Genomic DNA, 22,229 nt, shown 5'->3' with positions numbered 1-22,229 from the left:
TGAGCTGCTTAGAGCTACTTTGAGCTGCATAAGCTAACACATTAAATTTGGAATCTCTAGTGAGTGAAACTGTATCAATGTATTAGGCCCAATATAGAATTATATCCTACTTTCTGTGGTCAAACATTCTTAGAATCTATTTTTACATATGTTCCCCTGGTTTTATTACCAGGATCTTACTTTTTTTTTTTTTTTTTTTTTTTGGTGCACAAGCTGTTTTCCTTGGGATCATATTGTATACCTGTCCTCCTATCCCCCTAGATCTGGGTTGGTAAACATTTATCTGCAAAGGGCCAGATTTAAATATTTTAGCTATGCAGGCCATGCAGTCTCTGTCACAGATAGTCAGCTCTGCCATTGTAACACAAAAGCAGCCATAGATAATAATATATAACAAGTGAGCAGGCTATGTTCCAGTAAAACTTTTATTTATGGACACTGAACTGTGAATTTCACATAATTTTCACATGTCTTTTAATTTTTTAAAACCATTTAAAAATGTAAAAACCCCTATGGACTTTGGGTGATAATGATGTGTCAGTGTATGTTCCTTGATTGTAGCAAATGTACCATGCTGAGTGGGATGTTGATAGTTGGGGAGGCTATTTGTGGGAGGGGCAGAGGGTTTATAGGAAATCTGTATTTTCTGTTCAGTTTTGCTGGGAAACTAAAACTAGTCTTAAAATAAAGTTCTATTTTTTAAAAATGTAAAAGTCATTCTTAGGCCATGTACAGAAACAGATAGCAGGGCAGATTTGGCCCATGGACTGTAGCTTACCAAACCCTACCCTAGAGCATGCTGAGATTTCACCATAGTAATGGCCCTGGGACAACAGACTGTGGTTGTGTAGGCTGTGAGGAAAATGAGCGTCTGCCCCACGTGAAATTTTCTCAGGGTTTTGAGTCAGGGAGGCTAGTTAGTATTCTCAAGCACTAAAGGGTAAGCTCCTTCACTAGTAAGCAAGGCTCAGAGTGACTTGGGGTTTCAGGCTGGTCACTTTCATCTGCATGTAACCAGATGTCTCCATTCCAAGTGTCATTATTCTGTTCTTTCCCAGTCAGCGTCCTGACTTCACATGAGACACTTGGTGAGACTGTGAGTTCAACAGACTTTGTATTGAACCTTTTTGTTTGATTTTTCTCAACATTTGCCTTGGGATTCTTTGAGTCTGTGATGTGAACTCTCTGCTCGGGTTCTCAAAGTGACTCTCAGAGCTTGAAAGACCTGAGTTTGCCATTTTCTTCCAGTAAGCACTCAGTGTGTTCAGTAGAACCGATTTCTACTGCAGTTGTAGTCATTATTGCCTTAATATTCAACTACAACAGTGACTTGGGCTCCCAGGGCACTTGCCTCAGTTTGCACTTCAGTCACAGATAGCTCAATTAATTGTGTTACTGCTGCATGCCATGTATCACTAGCATCCGATTTCCCATCGACAGGGTTCTCATTAGCATTGCACTTAAACCCAAAGGCCTGACCAAACCCATATCCCATGTTTGTAAGTTTATGTTCTGGGAGTGCCTGACTTTTGGTACTAATTCGATGTCAGGGTCCAGTCAAGAAACAGAAACATGGTAATTTGAATAAGGGAGAGTTAAAATAAACAACTAATTACTAATTGTAAGAAATTTAAGGGGTAGAAAGAGCTCTGAAGAATATAGAAATAGCAAATATAGGGAATAGTTACTCCTTCTTGTGCCCAAGAGAGAGTATACAAAAAAGGGATGAATTTGGAAGAGTCCACCCAAGGTTGAGATTCAGACCCCTTTGAAGAAGATAAAGCTGTGGTCTACTAGAGTGTGGAGAAGGTCCTGCGACGCCACAGGCTGGGGCTGGCAGGTAAGAATACCACTTTTTGGGCAACCAGCAAAACTCCAGGAAGCCGCCCTGGGTGGTGATGAAACTCACTAGGAAGCTAGCTGGGATGACTGCAGAACTCACATAAAGCCACGTATGGAGTGCCACTGAAATTTATGGGGGTGAGCACCATTGTGTGTCTCACATACCAATTAAAGCATCACAAGAGCAAGTAGAGAAGAAAATAACTGGAACTGGACACATAGTATAGGTACTTAAGTGACTGAATAAGTGAGTCCAGCTCAAGATAAAATTATCAGTATCTTATGGTTGATTCATTCAACTTAGTTAAAGAAAAACTGCAGTTTGACCTGGTCAACCAACTGAAATGGATAAATGTGAAATTCTCAATGGTTGAGTTAAAAGGATACCTTACTTCATTTAGTTTAAAGAAAATTGGTCACCTTTTAGGGCACCAGTGGACCCCTCTTCTGAAGACTTGGTAAATGTTTGCATGCACTGTTAACACATTCTTGTAAGTAGTGGGCCATGGTTATACCCAGTGACCGCAAAGGACAACGCTTGTGTTTTTATTGCATTTTTGGGGTGAAGAGAAAGCTATGGCATCAAGTTCCTGCAGTGATACCCTTTTAGGAGGCATTAGTAAACCAAGGAAGTAGAGGTTCATCTGATCTTGGAGGATTCTGGCAGATCATTTGGTCTGGCTTCCCTTGTATGGTAACAGGATGTGAGGCAGAGTAGGAAGGAAATGTGCCTACCGTTGTGTTGAGTGAGAGGACCAGGGATTGAAACCTAAACTTCTACCTGAGTGAATGGTTCTCTCTGTGCTGCCTCAGGGTGGAAGATCTGGCCACCTGTCTGACTGTGCGCCAGGATAAGGAATGGATGCAAAAGTAATGGGAAACCAAACTCTCCCAAGGACCTTCTCTGCTGACAAACTTATCGGAGTGTGAAAAAATCATTCAGAATCTGAGGGAACAAGAAACAGGAAGAGAATAATATGTTTGGACATTGATTTCCTTTTTTTTTTTTTTTTAATTAAAAAATTTTTTTAACATTTATTTTTGAGAGAGCACAAGCAGGGGAGGGACACAGAGAGAGGGAGACACAGAATCTGAAGCAGGCTCCAGGCTCTGAGCTGTCAGCACAGAGCCCGACGTGGGGCTCAAACCCATGAACCGTGAAATCACGACCTGAGCTGAAGTTGGACGTTCAACTGACTGAGCCACCCTTGATGGCAGGCACCCCTTGATTTCCTTTTTTGATTCATTTGTGTTTTCATGTTCCAAATAATATTCTGTAATGAAAAGAGTAAGTATCCATGAGTAATTTGCCCTACTTGGTAAAGTAGTTTTCATCCATAGTTTAGAGCTGGGTGTCAGTTATCCAGAGCTGTTTGGAAGAAATGGGCAGAATGAGTAGAAGTCATTGCATTATGGGTGTGGACATAAATGTGGTGTAATGTTCATGTGTGATGTCTACCACAGTTGAATTTTGTATGTGGCTGCTTGTAAATCATTGTTGTTGTTGTTGTTTTGCTTTAAACCAAAATCTTGTTAATATCTGCCATAATTTAAATATTTACATATTTCCAACTCGTTTAACAATGTGAAAATAGAGATGGAGTTCATTGTGAGTTACTGACATTTTATTTTTTTTTAATATTTATTTTTGAGAGAGAGAGAGGGAGGGAGGGAGGGAACAAGTGGGGGAGGGGCAGAGAGAGAGAGAGACACACACACAGAATGTGAAGCAGGCTCCAGGCTCTGAGCTGTCAGCCCAGAGCCCAACACAGGGCTCAAACTCACGAACTATGAGATCATGACCTGAGCTGAAGTTGGATGCTTAACCGACTGAGCCACCCAGGTGCCCTGGGTGCAAATATTTTAATTCCTATTTTGTCTGAAGAGCCTAGTTTTCTTAAAAAAAAATTTTTTTTAACGTTTATTTTTGAGACAGAGAGAGACAGAGCATGAACAGGGGAGGGGCAGAAAGAGAGGGAGACACAGAATCTGAAACAGGCTCCAGGCTCTGAGCTGTCAGCACAGAGCCCGACGCAGGGCTCGAACTCACGGACCGTGAGATCATGACCTGAGCCGAAGTCGGACGCTTAACCGACCGAGCCACCCAGGCGCCCCGAGCCTAGTTTTTATATACCTCTAATTAGGGTTGCTATATATCATGTCATAGGTATATGACAGTCGTTGTTAATTGTTAATTGTTGTTCTGACCTAATTATTAATAGTTGTTCCTTTTACTCTCAAGTGTCTTGGCCTACTCTGACCAGGCAGATTGAAGTCTTTGAATGAGCTGATTTAGTTTAATGTTAATTTCTACTGTTTAATGGCCCTGAACATTTAGAAAAAGGAAATTATACACTGATTATAATATTTTAATATTCAGCAAAGATACAATGTGAATAAAATTAAGTGGAACAAAGGTATTGCAAAAAGTAGAATTTAATTTGTAGGTTGTATCTTTAAGAAAAACCCAGCAGGGTACCAGTATTTGTATCTCCAGATAGATTTCTTTCCCTCCAAATTGCCGTCATTTGTTCATTCAACAAAACCATTTTCGGGGCACCATGTAGGTGTCAAGCACAGTATATAGTGCTGGGAATACGGACTCAGGAGGCACAGTCCTTATTCTCATGTGACTAACCATGGAGTGAACGAACCAAATTTGTATTCAGGCATTTAAGAGTGTGCATGCGCTGCCATGAGAGAGGGCCTTGAATTTATAAGAGACAGTGGTACATGGAGATACTTCCTAGAGGGGGGATCCTAAAAGGAGGGATGAGTAAACCTTGGGCAGACCGACTATGAGAGGAGCTAAGGAAAATCTTCTAGATAGATAGAATAGCTTATGTAAAATGATAGAGGGGTGTGAGGAAGGAATAGTGTGGTTAGCTGGAGGGGGGGGGCGGTGCATGAAGGTGGACTGGATGATTAATGATGTTGAAACATTAATTGAGACTGACTTGTACAGAATGTTGTGTGAGACAGATTTATCCTGTAATCTGTAGGTTACAGGGAAACATTGAAGAGTTTTAAACCAGAGAATAATATAAACAAGTTCTTTATTTAAGAAGAGGGTCAGATTGGAGGCAGAGACTCTTCATTGGATTTTTCCCTGGGCAGTTTTACTTCATCTATTCCCATACTCCCTCCGCCCAACTCTAGATATTGTTTTGAAGCAAATCTCAGACATCTCTAAAAAATGATTCCTTTTAAAAACATAATTATAGTACCATTCACACACACACCAATTCATAATATCAAATGTCCAGTCAGTATTCCATTCACCAATATTTTCCCCAGTTGTCTCATTTTTTTTAAAATTTTTTTGATGTTTATTTATTTTTGAGAGACAGACAGACGGACACGCGAGCAGGGGAGGAGCAGAGAGGGAGGGAGACACAGGCTCTGAGCTGTCAGCACAGAGCCCAATGTGGGGCTCGAATTCACAAACTGTGAGATCATGACCTGAGCTGAAGTCAGATGCTCAACCAACTGAGCCACCCAGGTGCCTCTCACTTGTTTGTTTTTTAATAACTAGTTATTTGAAATTAGAATTAAATTTGTTTTAATCCATAGATTCTTCTATGGGAGATTTTTTTTTCTTTAATACAATTTGGGTTTTGTTTGTGTTTTAAAGATGCTAGAGATTTAATTATGCTTATAGTCAGAGGAGGAGAAGTAAAGAGAGAAGGGATAAAAAAAAAAAAAGCCAGTCACAGAGGTTGGAAGACTGGATGGCAAGGGAGAAGGAAAGGACATACTTGCATAAGTGGTATCCTTGGAAAAGAGAATGACCTGTATTTCTCATATTCTCTGGTTTAGCTTTTTTTTTTTTTTTCAAATAAAAAAAATAAAAAGTGGAGGATTATACTTATAAATAGGTAAGAAAAAAGTAATGAGGAACTCATGTAGGTAAGTTTGTGGTAGAGGAAAGGGCAGTTGAAGAATATTCTTTTCTGTAAAGTAAGAGCTTATATGTTGGCATGGAGGCTGCTGGAGAGGAGAGTATGTAACAACCTCTTTGGAGACTAAGAAAGGAAGTATAGAGACGCGTGCTTTTTAGGAACAGTGTACATTTGGTATAGTAGTAAATTCAGTGTCACAGGAGGTAAAAGGAACAACTAAAAAGAGTGTAGTGTTTATAGCTAATACACTGCTCACCTAGGATGTACTCTGGCCTCACAGTGGCATCCTTCACCTGTGCCCACTGTGGGAAGCACCTGGCAGGATTTATAGTTGAAGCAAAAGAAGCATATCATGTGATCTCTTAGGACATTTCTAAGACCAGTGTGCTGGTTTGTTTTACAGTGAACCAGAAAGAAACTTAACACATAGTCATAATTTCCTTCCCACTTGAGACCTTCAATGCTTCATGTTTTCAAATATTATTAGAACTATGAACTCCTAAAAAAAAGTCTCCCATCCATCTTAGGTATGTCAAAGATTGTTCAGTTTCAGATTAGGAAGGTTGGTGGGCTTTTATTGTCTATTTAGTACAAAGACATCCTAATATAGCTGGATATGAATATTTAAATCTATTTTATTGTAAAAATTGGAGTTGGCTGAAAGCCTGAGGAGTTGGCTTTCTTCTGTTGCTTTTTTCTATTTATAGAAAATAGAACTACTGAAATTTTTATTTTGAAATAATTTCAAAGATACAAAAATGTTGAGAGAATAGAACAAATAAGGAACTTTTGTATGTCTTTCCAGATTCACCAATGAATAACATTTTGCCACAATTATTTTACTGTTCTATAATATATGGGTATATATGTGCTATTTGCCTGTTCAATTTTGTTTTATCTTTGTAATAATAATCTAAGACTTTCTCAAATGTGTTATTTACATTGTTAACAGTAATTGAAAATACCATATTCAGAGAGGGTTGCCTGGGTGGCTCAGTTGATTAAGTGACCGACTTTGGCTCAGATCATGATCTTGGGGTTCTTAGTTTGAGCCCCATATCAGACTGTCTGCTATCAGTGCAGAGCCTGCTTCAAATCCTCTGTCTCCCTCTGTCTACCCCCCTTTCTCTCTCAAAAATACATAAATATTAAAAATTTTTTTTCACTTAAAAAAAAAAACCATATTCAGAGATTGCCCCCTGTCTTTTCTGTGAAGCCCTCTTGCCAGCATTAATTTTCTTACTTCTCTTTTCATGAATTTTAAACACCTTCATGGTACAGTTTAGCTCTTAATAAGATGTTGTATTATGTATTTCCTCATTTCAGAGATGGCTAAGTTTGTATCATAGAAGCATTATGAAGCTTGAACTTTGTTTTGGACTTCTTGATGCTTGGAGGTAGGGGAGTTGGGGGAGTTGTAGAAAGGAGCTAGAAGAGTGATCATGCTTGGAGGTGGCATTGGGAGAAAGAGCTAGAAGAGCTATTGTTAGCTTTACACATGAGTCTACAGTGTGTGTGTAGGGATGTGGGCTAATGGCCTTTTAGAACTGAAGGGAGCTAAGAGAGCAGATAGATACTAGTACAGTCCTTTCATTGATATAAGTGAGATATTGAGGTTCAGAGGAATTAACTGAGTTAATCCAAAGAGCTGAGTTTTTCTGCCCCAATCAGTGCTTCTTCTTTATCTTTTTTCTTTGTCTTTCCAAATAAATAGCAGTATTCTGTAGAGGGAGAATGTCTCCAATATGTCATCAGTTCTCAAACCTATTGATATCAAGACAACTTCATGGCTTAAAAAGTAGGAAACTATGAGGCGCCTGGGTGGCTTAGTTGGGTAAGCGTCCAACTCTCCATCTTGGCTCAGGTCATGATCTCAGGGTTGTGCAAGTCCCACATTGGGGCTCCAGACTGGGCTTGGAACCTACTTAGGAAAAGGAACAAAAGTAGGAAACTTTTCAGGGTGATGAATATATTTACTCTCTTGTTATAGGATACATATGTTGAAATTTACCAGACTGTATACTTTAAGTCTGTGCAGCTCATTGTCAGTTGTATGTTTACAAAATTATTAAGGACCCCAAAGAGCTTTTGTTGATATGGGTTATTTCTGCCAGTATTTATCAAATTAGATATTAAAACTGAGAGACTGTTAAAAAGATTTATTACTTTAAAATAACTAGTAATCATTACACGTTAACATTAAGAATTTTAATAAGTAAAAAAAATTAGTATAGTTTCAAAAAAGAGTTTAGTTGGAAGGACTGTGTTGTTTTACGTTTTTCTAAATGTCTTTCATGTCTGGTTTAATAGAAGACAACTGGATTCTCAAAGCTGCCTCTGCATTCAGTGTATCACAATATGTTGTTTGAGTTGAAGAGTATGAAGAAAATCTGTCTCATATGTAGTTAAGAGGAGTATTTTGACAGTTCCTTTTCAGGTAACTGGATATTCTTTGATTTGACATTAAACTTGACAAGTAGGGACATCTGGGTGGCTCAGTTGGTTAGGCATCCAGCTCTTGATTTCGACTCAGGTCATGATCTCATGGTTCCTGGAATCGAGCCCCATGTCGGGATCCGTGCTAACAGCACGGAGCCTGCTTGGGATTCTCTCTCTCCCTTTCTCTGCTCCTCCCCACCTCAAAATAAATTTTAAAAAAGTTACAGGGGTGCCTGGGTGGCTCAGTCGGTTAAATGTACGACTTCGGCTCGGATCATCATCTCATGGCTTGTGAGTTTGAGCTCTTCTTCAGGCTCTGACAGCTCAGAGCCTGGAGCCTGCTTTGGATTCTGTGTCTCCCTCTCTCTCTCTCTGCCCCTCCCTGCTAGTGCTCGGTCTCTCTCTCTCTCTCTCTCTCTCAAAAATAATAAATAAAAACTTTTTAAAGAAGTTATAAAAAATCGACAAGTGGTAGTTTCTTAAAAACCTTATCAGTGAATGTTTTGTATTCTGTTATATTAAAATCTATTGGTCTTTCACTTGGAATGGATCTTATCTGATAGAATTGTTCTGGCTTTGATATATAGATATTACTGCTTGATTAGTTGGCACTTTTAGTATATAACCAGTTGCCTTTACTATTAAATGATCTAATTTCACAGTAGAAACTGGCCTGTATTTTTTCCCATTCTTGAATCGTTTATAGGAGACCCAAGGTATCTAGTGTTATTTCCATTGCTTTATGTAAATTGATTCTTATTTAGAATTTCATCTTTCATTTTTTTACTGAAATCAGTGTCTGAGTAGATTGCAGTTATGCTGGAAAAAAAATTTTTTTTATTCTAACAGTTCCTGCAAGGGAGTTTGCCTGCTTTTGCTGTGGAGTTTTAAGAAGGAAATCTAGGTCAGTAGCATTGAATGAAGATGTGGGAGTGAGCCTCTGTTAGATTTGCTCATTAATAATACTGTTGGCTGAAGGCTGGCTCTTCTCAACATAGCTCCCCAGAGAGCCGCTTTAGGCTGTGCTGCCCCATCACTATGGGGGGAAGATAACCAGTGCCTTCTGCATCTTAAAATGAGAGATGCATGTTTCTTCCCTAGAATGTCTGAAGAAAATGTATTCACATCTCTGATTGAAAATTGTGGGTTTTAGGGGTGCCTGGCTGGCTTAGTAGAGCATGTGACTCTTGATAGCCCAGTAGTGAGTTCAAGCCCCAAATTGAGTGTAGAGATTACTTAAAAATAGAATCTTAAAAAAATTTTTTTGAGATGTTTTTGTTTTTACCACAATGAAGTATCACTTCATACCAGTTAGAATGACTAGAATTAAAAACATGGGGGGTTCCAATCAGATGAGGGGCCACCAAATGTGGGGTGTCCCAGTTGGTTGGGGGTTGGCCGTGTGGGCGGTGAAAGAATTTACCTAAAGCAATACAAAAGAGATAGAAGTTTAATGAATAATTGTCCTGTGGGCAGGACAGCAAAGGAGAGAGACTGCAAGGAGGTGGTGGTGAGGGGCCACAGTTATAGGGTGGAGTGAGGAAGTATGGAGACCTCAGGAATTTTCCCTTTTTTGGTAATCTTAGGAATTGTGCCTGGTCGTAATTGGTCAGTTAGGGCCTATGGCTATTTTGAGGTAGGTTGCTTGAAGAGCCTGTTTGCAGTTAGCCTAGTGGTTGCCGCCTTGGGCCTTTTTGCCTTGCTCAAGTTTCCATTGCTCAAGTCTGTTGCCTAAAAGCAGTCTCTACAAAAAAGACAAGGAACAAGTGTAGGCTAGGATGTGGAAGAAAAGGAACCCTTGTGTAGCCACTGTGGAAAACAGTATGGAAGTTCCTCAGAAGATTAAAAATAGAAATAGATCCAGTTATTCCGCTACTGGGTATTTACCCAAAGAAAAGAAAAACACTCATTTGAAAAGATATATGCATCCCTATGTTTATTGCAACATTATTTATGATAGCCAAGATATGTAAGTAACCCAGGTATCCACTAATAGATGAATGGATAAAGAAGATGTGGTGTGTGTGTGTGTGTGTGTGTGTGTGTGTGTGTGTAAAACAGTACTACTCAGCCATAAAAAAGAACAACAACAACAAAAAAGTTCCTCTGCTGTCCTGCCCACCGCTCCCCTGCCGTGTATTCGGTAAACTTCTCTCTCTTTTGTTCTACCTCAGGGGAATTCTTTCACCTCCCATGCTATTGGCTTCCACCTAATCCTCACCCTGCATTTGGGGGCACCCATCAGATCGAGAGACCACCCCCCCCCCCCCATCTAGACACCATACTTGCCAGTTGTGACAACATGGTTGGATCTAGAGGGTATTATACTAAGTGAAGTAAGTCAGAAATACAAATTACCATATGATTCCACTTGCATGTGGAATCTAAAAAACAAAATAAACATCAAGCAAACTCTTAAATACAGAGAACAAACTGGTGGTTGCCAGAGGGTAGGTGGGTTGGGGGGAAGGACAAAATAGGTGAATGGGATTAAGAGGTACAAATTTCCAGGTATATTGGGGCTCCTGGGTGACTCAGTTGGTTGAGCATCCTACTTTGGGTTGGGTCATGATCTCCCTGTTCACCGGTTCAAGCCCCATGTCAGGCTCTGTGCTAACAGCTCAGAGCCTGGAGCCTGCTTCAGGTTCTGTGTCTGTCTCTCTCTGTTCCCCCCATACTCACTCTCTGTCTCTCTCTCAAAAATAAATAAAAATGTTAAAAAATAAATAAGTCACAGAGATGAAAAGTACAGTGGAGGGAATATAGTCAACAATAATTGTAATAACATATGACAATAGACAGTGACTACACCTACCATAATGAGCAGTGAGTAATGTATGGAATTGTTAAATCAGTATGTGTACACCTGAAACTGGTAAACATTGATGTCACCTATACTTCAATAAAACAACAGCAGCAGCAACAACAACAACAACAACAACAAAACCCCCTGAAATTATGGGTTTCTTTTTAACCAAAGGGTAAGCAGAATCACTGGTCTTCTAAAATTTATTTTAGACACGATAGGCTCTTGTGTAAAATCTCCTGGGGTTCCTTATGCTTTCTCATACTAAATGTAAATCACTTTCCAAGCAATTTTATATATAGTGTGAATTTATTAGCTTAAATAATCCAGTCCAGAATAAGGACCTTGTGATAATTTTGATAACAGCTTATTTATCAAATGCTGTTCTGTGTCATGCAGTGAGCTAGGCCTTTTGAAGAAATAAAGTAATAGAAACATAGTCTTTATTTTTCAAAGAAACATATTAATGGATTGGAGCAACAAGATTAATACATGTTAAGTAATGAATTATTTAAGTGATGAACATACTTAAAGGTTTAAGTATTTAAAAAGTAAAAAAAAAAAAAAAATTAGACTAATAAGGAAATATGTGTTCAGGGACTAAATTGTTTCCTAGGAACAATGAAGGTCGAAATTGCTAAGAGGAGGAGACTAAGCATTAAAGTTATGACAGAAGCTGTGTGGAAACGGACACCTGAGTCATGGCTCTGGGATGTGAGTCCAGCAGTGGGCAGAGGTTCATCTGATGAGCACAGGCACTGGGAGGGGTAGGAGAAGCATGGGCTTCGGCAGTGGCTGCGAGGGTCTGGCCTGTCTGGAGTGTGACTTTCCTGTTGAAGTAGTGGGGAATAGCCCTGCCATCGGTTCATTTCAGCAGATGAGGAAGAGTGTTAGATTAGCATCCAACATTTACATTATTCTGGGAGAAGCATTTGTCATGTTGAAGCCCTAAACAAATTGCCTTTATGAGCTTTGAAACAGTAGATGGTGGGTGCATCTTCTCTAATTCAGGATGCAAGCCAAAGATGGAAGTTCTATGGAATATAAAAATATTAATAGCATGCTTTTTATTGTAATAAATATTGTAATAAAGAATAAATATCCTTTAGAGGTCATTACTAAGACCAAGAGAGACAAAAAAGCCGTCCCAAATTTCTACATTTAAGCTTTTGATCAGAGCAGGGTCATCCCTTTGTTTGCTTGCTTACTTGTTTGTTCTGTTTTCCTCCCTCCTGCCTTCCCTTTCTGTTGTTTAAACTCTGCTATAGATTTATTAAAAGATTTAATAATAAATAAGGGGGGGAGGAGGAAAAATTATTCTGGAAAGTAGCCAAAGACCAGGGTTTGAGACTGTTGCTTATAGTACTATGGAGTCAGTTACAGATTGATTCTTAGCTTCAACTTCAGAGCATCAGAAAACTGTCTTCTCCTATCATTTTCTGGTTAATTTCTTTTTAATAATTCAGAGTGGAACTCTGTTGTTATATTTGTGCTTTTGTGATGTGAGAGGTAAGATAATGTATTATTTATATTTTTATTGATTTTAAGAAGTGTTTATCCAAATATTTGCCACCTTATCTTCTTCCCTCCTCCATATGCCACTTGTGAACCCCAAGGACATTGTGGGTTTTTTTTTTATTTATTATAATCTTTTTGGCTTAACAAATGTCCAAGTACTTCCATTTAACCAGTAACTTCTGAGTACTTGTATGTAAATTATATTTTACTAGATTTTTGAGGCATATAAAGATGAATGGATGTTAGAGGTCTCACAATTTAGAGTTAAAATGCATTTTAAAAATTGTGTATCACAACCTTTTTTTTTTTTTTTTTTAATTCTAAGTTAGTATAGTAGTCTGTGGCTCTAGAAGTCTTGAAGTCATGCCCGGAGTTAAGTGGCAGCCAGAGTTAGAGCCTGGATCTCCTCATTTCCAGTCCAGTTTTCTTTCTTTCTACTTTCGGTTTAGATTTCTTTTCTGTCCTTTGAAGAAACCTTCAGACTGTTATAGACAAATTATAGATTTCTTAAGTTTTTAGACATTTCCTCAATTTATCTCCTATTCTGAGAACTAGGGACTGTACATTTATGTGTCTGTTGGCTGCCTACAGCTAGATTTTTTTTTTTTTTTTTTAACACCTAAAGGCTTTTAGAATCCTACTTGGCTCATAAGTCCCTCTCTTGCTTTTCTGTCCTCCCCTTGTTCTATCTCTGCTTCACTCACTCACTCACTCACTCACTTACACTCTGCCTTTCTCCTTTGCCCTCTCTTTGGCTTCATTCTCAGGCAGGCTCTTTCAAAGTGGCAAAGAGGGCCACTGGTGGCCCAGTATGTCATTGTGGCTCAAGATCCAAAATGTCAGGTCTGTGTATCAGATTTCTCCAGAGGACTTTTGGCCTGATTGAATGAGTCCCAAGTGTACCCCTTTGGTCAGTGAAGCAAAAACTCCATGATAGACTGCTGCACCAGGCCCATCTGGAAGGGAATAGAGTGGTTCCCCTTTAGGAGGGATACAGGCAGATAAACCTTGGGGTCTACTTTTTTGGCCTTCGATGTCCTAGCTATTCTCTAGCAGTCCTTTGTGAAGAACTGTAGTCCTCCACAAGGTTTTTCTATTCAAATTGGTGTGCTCCTTATTTACCCATTCTTACCCATGGCCTCAACTCATATTTGGCTCTGCCGAATGTTTTCTCCACTTCTCCAGCACTGTGTAAAAACAAGTATGTGGTCTCTATAAAATTGGGCCTATAAGTCTGCTGAAATAGTGATGAATACATATTAAGTATTACAGGAAATTATAGAAAATTAAACCCCACAACTAACGCAGTTTGACTATAGTCAGCTCTGCAGAACTTCCTTGTGTTGAAATGCCATTTAAAGTTGGCTCTCTTAAAGCTAAATGGTGGCAGAAAAGAGAAAGCATACGGGGTGCGGGGGTGGGGAGAGACCAAAAGGAGGAGGAGGTGCTTGGAGGAAATGGAGGTGATGCATTCAAACCCCTGGAGATGCTTAGACATGAATTTACAGGATCACATTACGGTACCGGGTGTTCTCGTCCCTGCTGCTTGTAGACTCCGTATCTGACTGTATTGCTAAAATTTTTTCTTCTCCCTGGCCCCAAATTGTACCACAACAGGAGGCATTTACTTTTGTCATTTAGTGAGAGTTGACCTTGGGAATAGCTATGTGTGGAATATCTATATTGTCCATTGTAAACATCACTGATGAAAGACGATTATGACAATCAGTTCCCATGTGAAAAAGGCACTGTGACAAACATTGCTTAAATTTTGGAAAAAATCTATTTTGAAGAAGTGATGTTTCCTTTTCTTACAAGTTAGAGCAGAAGTTTCTTAGCTTCATGCAGGTCAGTGCCCATAACCACCAGAGAGAAACCACTCCTGCTAAAGGCTCTGGTTAACACACAGAACCCGGGAGGGTTAGCCGTTTACTGTGTTAACTCTCCATCCAGCAGATGAGTTTCTTAGGGATTAGGTGTTTTATTTATGTAAGAAGAGTTTTACTTAGAAAGTGATAATTAAATATCTTATTTAAAATTCTAGTATATTATCCACCTCCCATTCTTGTAGGCATGGGAAATCACTTAAAGTCCACATATTTATTGTGCTTGAGTAAAAACATTTATAGAAAAAAAATCTTCAGATAGCCAAGATCCTCCCAGGAGATGTTCCTAAAGGACCATTTTAGAAAATGCAAATTGAGGCGTGCCTGCGTGGCTCAGTTGGTTAAGTATCCTACTCTTGATTTTGGCTCAGGTCTTGATCTCAAGGTCTGTGAGATCGGCCCTACATCAGGCTCTGCCCTGACGGTGCGGAGTTTGCTTGGGATTCTTTCTCTCCCTCTCTCTCTGCCTCTTCCCCTAATCATTCTCTCTCTCTCTCCCTCTCCCCCCCCCCCCCCCAAATAAATTAGCTTCAAAAAAAAGAAAATGCAAATTTAGGTTAAATGTGTTTGTTTTCTTCTTCTTCTCTCCTTTCCCCCACAAAGCACTTCATGTAGGTGAAATCAGATTTAAATGATTATATGAAACATGAAGATAAAGGGCAACCTTGAAGGGGAACATTTACACCTAGAGGCAGCCTAATGAGTTGGCTACTAATTAAAGAGGCATCGTGCCATTTCCACTCCCTGTTCGCCTTGAGGTTAGCAGTTGGTGTGTTAGCAGCCATAGAAATGTTTATAAGTACCTTGTAGCGGAGCCTTCTCCTTGCAGCCATGTCTTCCTGTACATGGTCTTAGTCTGTTTTCCAGAAGGAAGACAGTAGGGAAACTTTAAACTTTGGTACTGTGGCTACTCAGCCTTCCAAAACTTCTTTCTCATTGACTTTTATGCCCCTCTCAACAAAAGTTCATACCCCTAACAAGGAAGTATATACTAAAGTCACCCTAATCCATTTTTAGAATATTTTTATCACCCTCAGAATTCCCTTGGGCCCATTTATGCTCAATTCCCATTCCTACCTACAGTCTAGGCAACCACTATTCTATTTCCTGTCTTTATAGTTGTGCCTTTTCTAGAAAACTCATGTGAACAGAATCATAAAACATATAGTCTTTTGTGTCTTGCTTTTTCTCACAGATCACAATGCTTTTAAGGCTCATCTGTATTGTAGTGTTTATCAGTAGTTCATTCCCATTTATATAGCCAGCTGCATATTATTCCACTGTATGTATGCACCGTATTTTGTTTATCCATTCACTAGTTGATGAACATTGGGTTTCTGATTTTTAGCTATTATGAATAATGCAGCTGTCAACATTAATATACTGGTTTTTATATAGATATATGGTTTCATTTCTCTTTCAACCCAGGGTTGAAATTATTGGGTCATGTGGTAAGTGTGTGTTTAACATTTTAAGAAACATTTTAAGAAACTGTCAAAGTCTAGAAATAAACTCTTACATTTTCCAACAAGGATGCTAAATAAATCAAGGGAGAAGAACACAGCAGTACCCCCTCATCCGTGGTTTTGCTTTCCATGGTTTCAGTTATCCATGGCTAGCGGCTTTATGGAAGCAGATGGTTCTCCTTCTGACAGATCAGGTCAGCAGTAGCCTAACATTGTGTCACAGTGTCTATGTCGTTCACCTTATTTCATTTCATCACAGGAATTTTGTCATCTTATATCATCACAGGAAGGGTGAACATAGTACACCAAAATATTTTGATAGACCACATTCCTATAACTTTTGTTTATAGTATATTGCTATAATTATTCTATTTCATTATTAGTTATTGTTAACCTCTTGGTGTGCCTGATTTATACATTACACTTTGTCATAGGGTATGTATGAATAGGAAAAATAGTAGTATATATAGGGGTCAGTACTGTTTGCAGTTTCGGGAGTCCATTGGGGTGTCTTGGAACATATCCTCCACCAATAAGGGGGGACTGCTATAGTCTTTTCAGCAAACGGGGCCAGGAAAACTGAATATCTATGTGCAAAAGAATGAAGTTGTCACCCCTACCTCTATTACCACATAAAAAAACAAACAAACAAACACAAAGTGGATCATAGACCTAAATATAAGAGGTAAAACTATAAATCTCCTACAAGAAAACCTAGGCATAGATCTTTATGACCTTGGATTAGTCAGTGGTTTCTTAGGGCTCCAAAGCACAAGTGACAAAAGAAAACCAGATAAATTAGACTTTGTCTAGGCACTTGGCTGGTTCAGTCGGAGTGGCACGTGACTCTTGATCTTGGTGTTGTAAGTTCAAGTCCTATGTTGGGTGTAGAGATTACTTAAAAATGAAATCTTCAAAAAGAAAAATTGGATTTTGTCTAAATTAAAATTTTTTTGTACTAAGGATATCCTCAAGAAAATAAATCTTGGATGGATCTCAAGGGTGGAATGCTAAATGCAATAAATCAGAGAAAGACAAATACAATATGATTTCACTCATATGTGGAATTTAGGAAACAAAAGAACAAAGTAAAAAAGCAAAAAGCACACTCTTAAATACAGAGAACAGACTGGTGGTTGCCAGAGGAAAGGTGGGTGAGGAGATGGGTGAAATAGGTGAAGGCAATTAAAAATACATTTACTGTGTTCCTCAAAAAACTAAAAGTAGAACTACCCTATGACCCAGCAATTGCACTACTAGGCATTTATTCACGGGATACAGGTGTGCTGTTTCGCAGGGACACCTGCACCCCCATGTTTATATAGCAGCACAATCAACAATCGCCAAAGTATGGAAAGAGCCCAAATGTCCATTGATGGATGAATGGATAAAGAAGATGTGGTATATATATACAATGGAGTATTACTCGGCAATCAAAAGAATGAAATCTTGCCATTTGCAACTATGTGGATGGAACTGGAGGGTATTATGCTGAGTGAAATTACAGAAAGACAAAAATCATATGACTTCACTCATATGAGGACTTTAAGAGACAAAACAGATGAACATAAGGGAAGGGAAACAAAAATAATAAAAACAGGGAGGGGGACAAAACAGAAGAGACTTATAAATATGGAGAACAAACAGAGGGTTACTGGAGAGTTTGTGGGAGGGGGGGATGGGCTAAATGGGTAAAGGGCACTGAGTCTACTCCTGAAATCATTGTTGCAATATATGCTAACTAATTTGGATGTAAATTTAAAAAAAAAATTTTTTTTTAAAGTACATTTACTGTGATGAGCACTGAGTAATGTATAGAATTGTTGAATCATTGTATTGTACACCTGAAGCTAATAAAACGTATGTTAACTATGCTTGAATTTAAAAAAGAAAGTGAATCTTGCATCTCAGTAATAATTTAAAAAACCCAAATAGCTCAATTAAAAAATGGGTAAATGGTTTGAATAGACATTTCTTTTTTTTTTATGTTTATTTTTGAGAGAGATTTGCAAAATGTTAAGCATAAGAGTTGCTGTATGACCCAGAAATTCTGTAGAATTGGAAACATATGCAAAAACCTGTACCTAAATGTATATAGCAACGTTGTTTACAATAGCCAAAAAATGGAAACAATCAAATGTCAACAGATGAATTGATAAACTATGGTATATTCATACAATGGAGTATTATTTGGCCGTACAAAGCTGTGAAGTTCTGACACACGCCACAACGAGGATGAACCTTGGAAACAGTGTGCTTAGTGAAATAAGCCAGTCACAAAAGACTGCATATTGTATGATTACATTTATGTGATATATCTAGAATAGGAAAATTCACAGAAACAGAAAGTAGATTCATGATTGCTAGGGGCTGGGGGAAAGGGGGAAAGGGGAATGGGTATAGGATTTTGGAGTTAATAAAAATGTTTAAGTTAGATAGTGGTGGTAGTTATATAACTCAGTGAATATAGTAAAACCCACTGGATTCTACCCTTTAAAAGGGTAAATTTAGGAGCTCCTGGGTGGCTTAGTCAGTTAAGCATCCGACTCGATTTCTGCTCAGGTCATGATCTCACGGTTTGTGGGTTCAAGCCATGCGTCTGCCTCTGCGTGGATAGTGTGGAGCCTGCTTGGAATTCTCTCTCTGTCCTTCTCTCTGTTCCTCCCCTACTTATGCTCTCTTTCTCTCAAAATAAATAAATAAAGCTTAAAAAACAATTTAGGGTAAATTTATTATCTCAGTTAAGCTGTTAATAAGAAAAGGAAGCCATCAGACTATTTTCTTTAAAAAAGTTTTTTTTTTTTTTTTTTTTTAATGTTTATTCATTTCTGAGACACAGAATGTGAGCAGGGAAGGGACAGAGAGGAGACACAGAATCTGAAACAAGCTCCAGGCTCTGAGCTGTCAGCACAGAGCCCGAGGCAGGACTCGAACTCACAAACAGCTAGATTATGTCATGACCTGAGCCGAAGTCGGACGCCTAAATGACTGAACCACCCAGGTGCCCCAGACTATTTTCTAAAGTATTTATTTAGTATTTACTTAAAGAATTTAACATTCCCTCCAGGAATGAAAGAAGCTTCCTTTTTCTCTATATCCTCACAAACTCCTGGTATCATCAGTCTTTTGGTTTAGCAGTTCTGTAGTGTAGTGGCATCTCACAGTGATGGCAGTTTGCATTTCCTTATTGACTAATGATGATGAGCTTTTTCTCGTGTGCAGATTACCCATTTGTGTATTTTCCTTGATGAAAATGTCTGTTGAAATCTTTTCCCCATTTAAAATTGAGTTGCTTGTGTTATAACTGTGTTGGAAGAGATTTTTTCCAAGTCTTAATTTTTTATCATTAGACTTAACAGACAAAGAATAACATCTTAATAAATATGATCAGAGCAAACAAAGTATAAGGGAAATTAAAGAAAAGTTTACACATTGTTCACAGCAAGTATAAACAAAACTAAGCAAAGAGTGAAGTCGCTTTTCCTCCATATTAAATGCTTAAACACAGTTTTGAATCCACAGTATGTACCAATATTTAAATTACTTATAAATATATTAAGTTTTTAATGTGATAAGTGAACTGTTTCTCTCTTATTAAAACTTAGCTAATGTAGATTATGTTGTAACAGATTTTGATCTTTTCTGAATACAGGTCCTTTATCAGATTCATCCATTTGCAAATATTTTCTCTCAGTTGGGGTCTTCTCTTTTCATATTCTTAATGGTATCTTTGAAAAGCAAAAGTTTTACATTACCATGATGTCCAGTTCATCAGTATTTTTTTCTTTTTTGGATTCTACCTTTGATGACATGTCTAAGAAGTCTTTGTCCAATCCAGGGTCACAGAGATTTTTCTCCTAGTTTTCTTCTACAAGTTTTTAGTTTTACATGTTTATATTTAGGTCTTTAATCTATTTGGAGTTAGATTTTGCATGTGGTGTGAGGTAAATGACCAACTGTTTCTGTATCACTGGTTGAAAAAAATTATCCTTTCCGCATTGAATTCCCCTGGCACCTCTGTTAAAAACCAGTCATCCACAACTTAGGTTTCTTTCTGAACTCTGTTCTGCTCCATTTATCTAATGTGTGGTCCGTACAACACTGACTTGGTTATTGTACATTTGTAAAAGTAACTTTTGAAATCAAGTAATGTAAGTCCTCCAATGTGCTTTTCTTCAAAATTGTTTTGGCTGTTTTGTGTTTTTATGCATTTCCATTCTGACATCTTCAAAAAATTTTGCTGACACTTTTAATTGCCTTGAATATAGTGGTCAGTTTGAGAATTACCATCTTAACAATATTGAGTTTTGCATTGATGAACGTAGTATGTCTCCGCATTTATTTAGATCTGACTTTTTTTTTTTTTTAATTTTGGTGACTTGAAATGATTGCTGTTGACAGTCTTGTCCCAGTTGGTTTTTAAAGTTTATTTATTTTGAGAGAGAGAGAGAGAGCGCGCGCGCGCACGCACACGCATGAGTGGAGGAGGGGCAGAGAGAAAAAGGGAGAGGGAGAATCCCAAGCAGGCTCTCCATTGTCAGCACAAAGCCTGATGCAGGGGTCAAACCCACAAACTGTGGGATCATGACCTGAGCCGAAATCAAGAGTTGGATGCTTAACCGATTGAGCCACCCAAGCCTCCCAGTTTTGTCCCAATTTTATACTTGTTCCTTTGTGGATGAAAATCACTAACCTTTTCATGTATCATAACCAGAAGTCATCCTATGATGTTTTTAACCTTATATAACAACCTGTGCTTCCAGCATCTTGATTGTTTTTCTGTCTTAATAAAGGGGAAAAAATGGTCTTCAAATGCACTAGCTAGGTATGATTTTGTCCTATGGTACTAGCTCTAATGCTTGTAGAAACTCAATTCTAGTGGAAGGGAAGCAGTAGTATTTTATAACTTTTGTTTTGTGTTTCTGTTTGAAGGGTCTCCAACTCCATTCCTTGACGAGAAAATGGCCTTCCAAGGATATCAGAACATCCAGAACTGGCCAGAAAATACAAACTTCTGCTTCGAACCTGAACAGTTGGTGAATCCTACCCAGACTGGTAAGTGCAGGCTTGCCTGTGGCTGCTCAGTGTGAGCGGTGACATAAACATGAATAATTTACAGCCACTGCTCACATAGAACCCTTTAGCCTAAGTATAGCTTGTCAGGTACAACCAAAGTGTACTCATTTACCCTGAAAATTTAGTTGACCCTTTCTCCTCTTGATCCCTTCATCTGAGGCACACACCCCTCTAGATTTAAAGCCTGTTCTGAGTAACTTAACTGAAATTCATACTCATTGAAGACTAATGGTCAGTAGTACCTTAGAACCTAATTCTTCCAAAAGGAATTACTACAGTAATAATAGCACCATTTGTTGAATATCTGTGTTGTGCCTGGCACAGTGCTAGAGCCTTTCTATACATATTTTCTGTGTTTCTTACCTAACTCTGCCAAGTACATGTGATCCTCATTTGACAGAAGGGAAAACTAGGACTCATACCCCATTTCTTTTTTTTTCTTCACCTTTTTAAAACAATTTTATTTATTTATTTTGAGAGAGGAGGGGAGAGAGCACGTGAACAGGGGAGGGACAGAGAGGGAGAGAGAGAGAATCTCAAGCAGGCTCCACACTGTCAGTGCAGAGCCCAATGCGGAGCTAGAACTCACAAACCATGAGGTTATGACCTGAGCCGAAATTAGGAGTCGGACGCTTAACAAACTGAGCCACCCAGACGCCCCTCATACTTCATTTCTATAAAATCAAACTAATCTATAGAGACAGAAAGCATATGTGTAGTTGGCTAGAGCTGGAAATGGTGGCAGGAATGGATTGCAGAAGGACCTCAAGGTGATAGCATCATTGCCGCCACGCCAGGTTGAGAGCTGTTGTCTTGTTTGCACTTATATATGGCTTCTTTTTTGCCATCCAGTTAATAAGGAGCTTATAACTGGTTCCAGATAATCTAGTACTTGATGTTCTATCCATTTTCCAATTATTGGCTAGGCTAGATATATAATTTTTCAAAACAGCTTTATTGAGATATAATTCACATACCATACAATTCACCCATTTAAAATGTATAGTTCAGTGGATTTTTAGTATTACCTCAAAAAGAAACCCTGTATTCTTTAAATATCACTCCCTATCTCCTTATCCACCCTGGCCCTAAGCAACCACTAATCTCTTTCTGTCTCTCTAAATTTATCTATTCTGGACATTTTATGGAAATGGAATAATATATGGTCTTTTGTGACTAACTTTCTCACTTAGCAAGTGTTCAAGGACTCGTGGTTTGTGGCATGGATCAGTACTCCATTCTTTCAGAGGACCTCATAATACTGCATTGTATGGATATACTACATTTTGTTTAT

The 22,229-nt window shown here is 38.5% G+C and overlaps 1 protein-coding gene across 35 annotated transcripts in view; it reads left to right on the top strand.

Annotated features, from left to right (window-relative positions):
* The window catches only part of MAP4 (microtubule associated protein 4), a 198,103-nt gene that overhangs the window by 110,098 nt on the left and 65,776 nt on the right, over nucleotides 1-22,229 (top strand). For all 35 annotated transcript variants that reach the window (XM_045492755.1, XM_045492767.1, XM_045492763.1 and 32 more), the window contains one exon: nucleotides 20,792-20,914. In XM_045492755.1, the coding sequence (XP_045348711.1) occupies nucleotides 20,792-20,914 (123 nt within the window). The remainder of the gene's footprint in view (nucleotides 1-20,791; nucleotides 20,915-22,229) is intronic.

This window comes from Leopardus geoffroyi, chromosome A2, assembly GCF_018350155.1.
Source record: "Leopardus geoffroyi isolate Oge1 chromosome A2, O.geoffroyi_Oge1_pat1.0, whole genome shotgun sequence".
NCBI classification, from domain to species: Eukaryota; Metazoa; Chordata; class Mammalia; order Carnivora; family Felidae; genus Leopardus; species Leopardus geoffroyi.
Note: the sequence above shows the minus strand (reverse complement) of the source record. Positions and strands in the feature narration are given on the sequence as shown.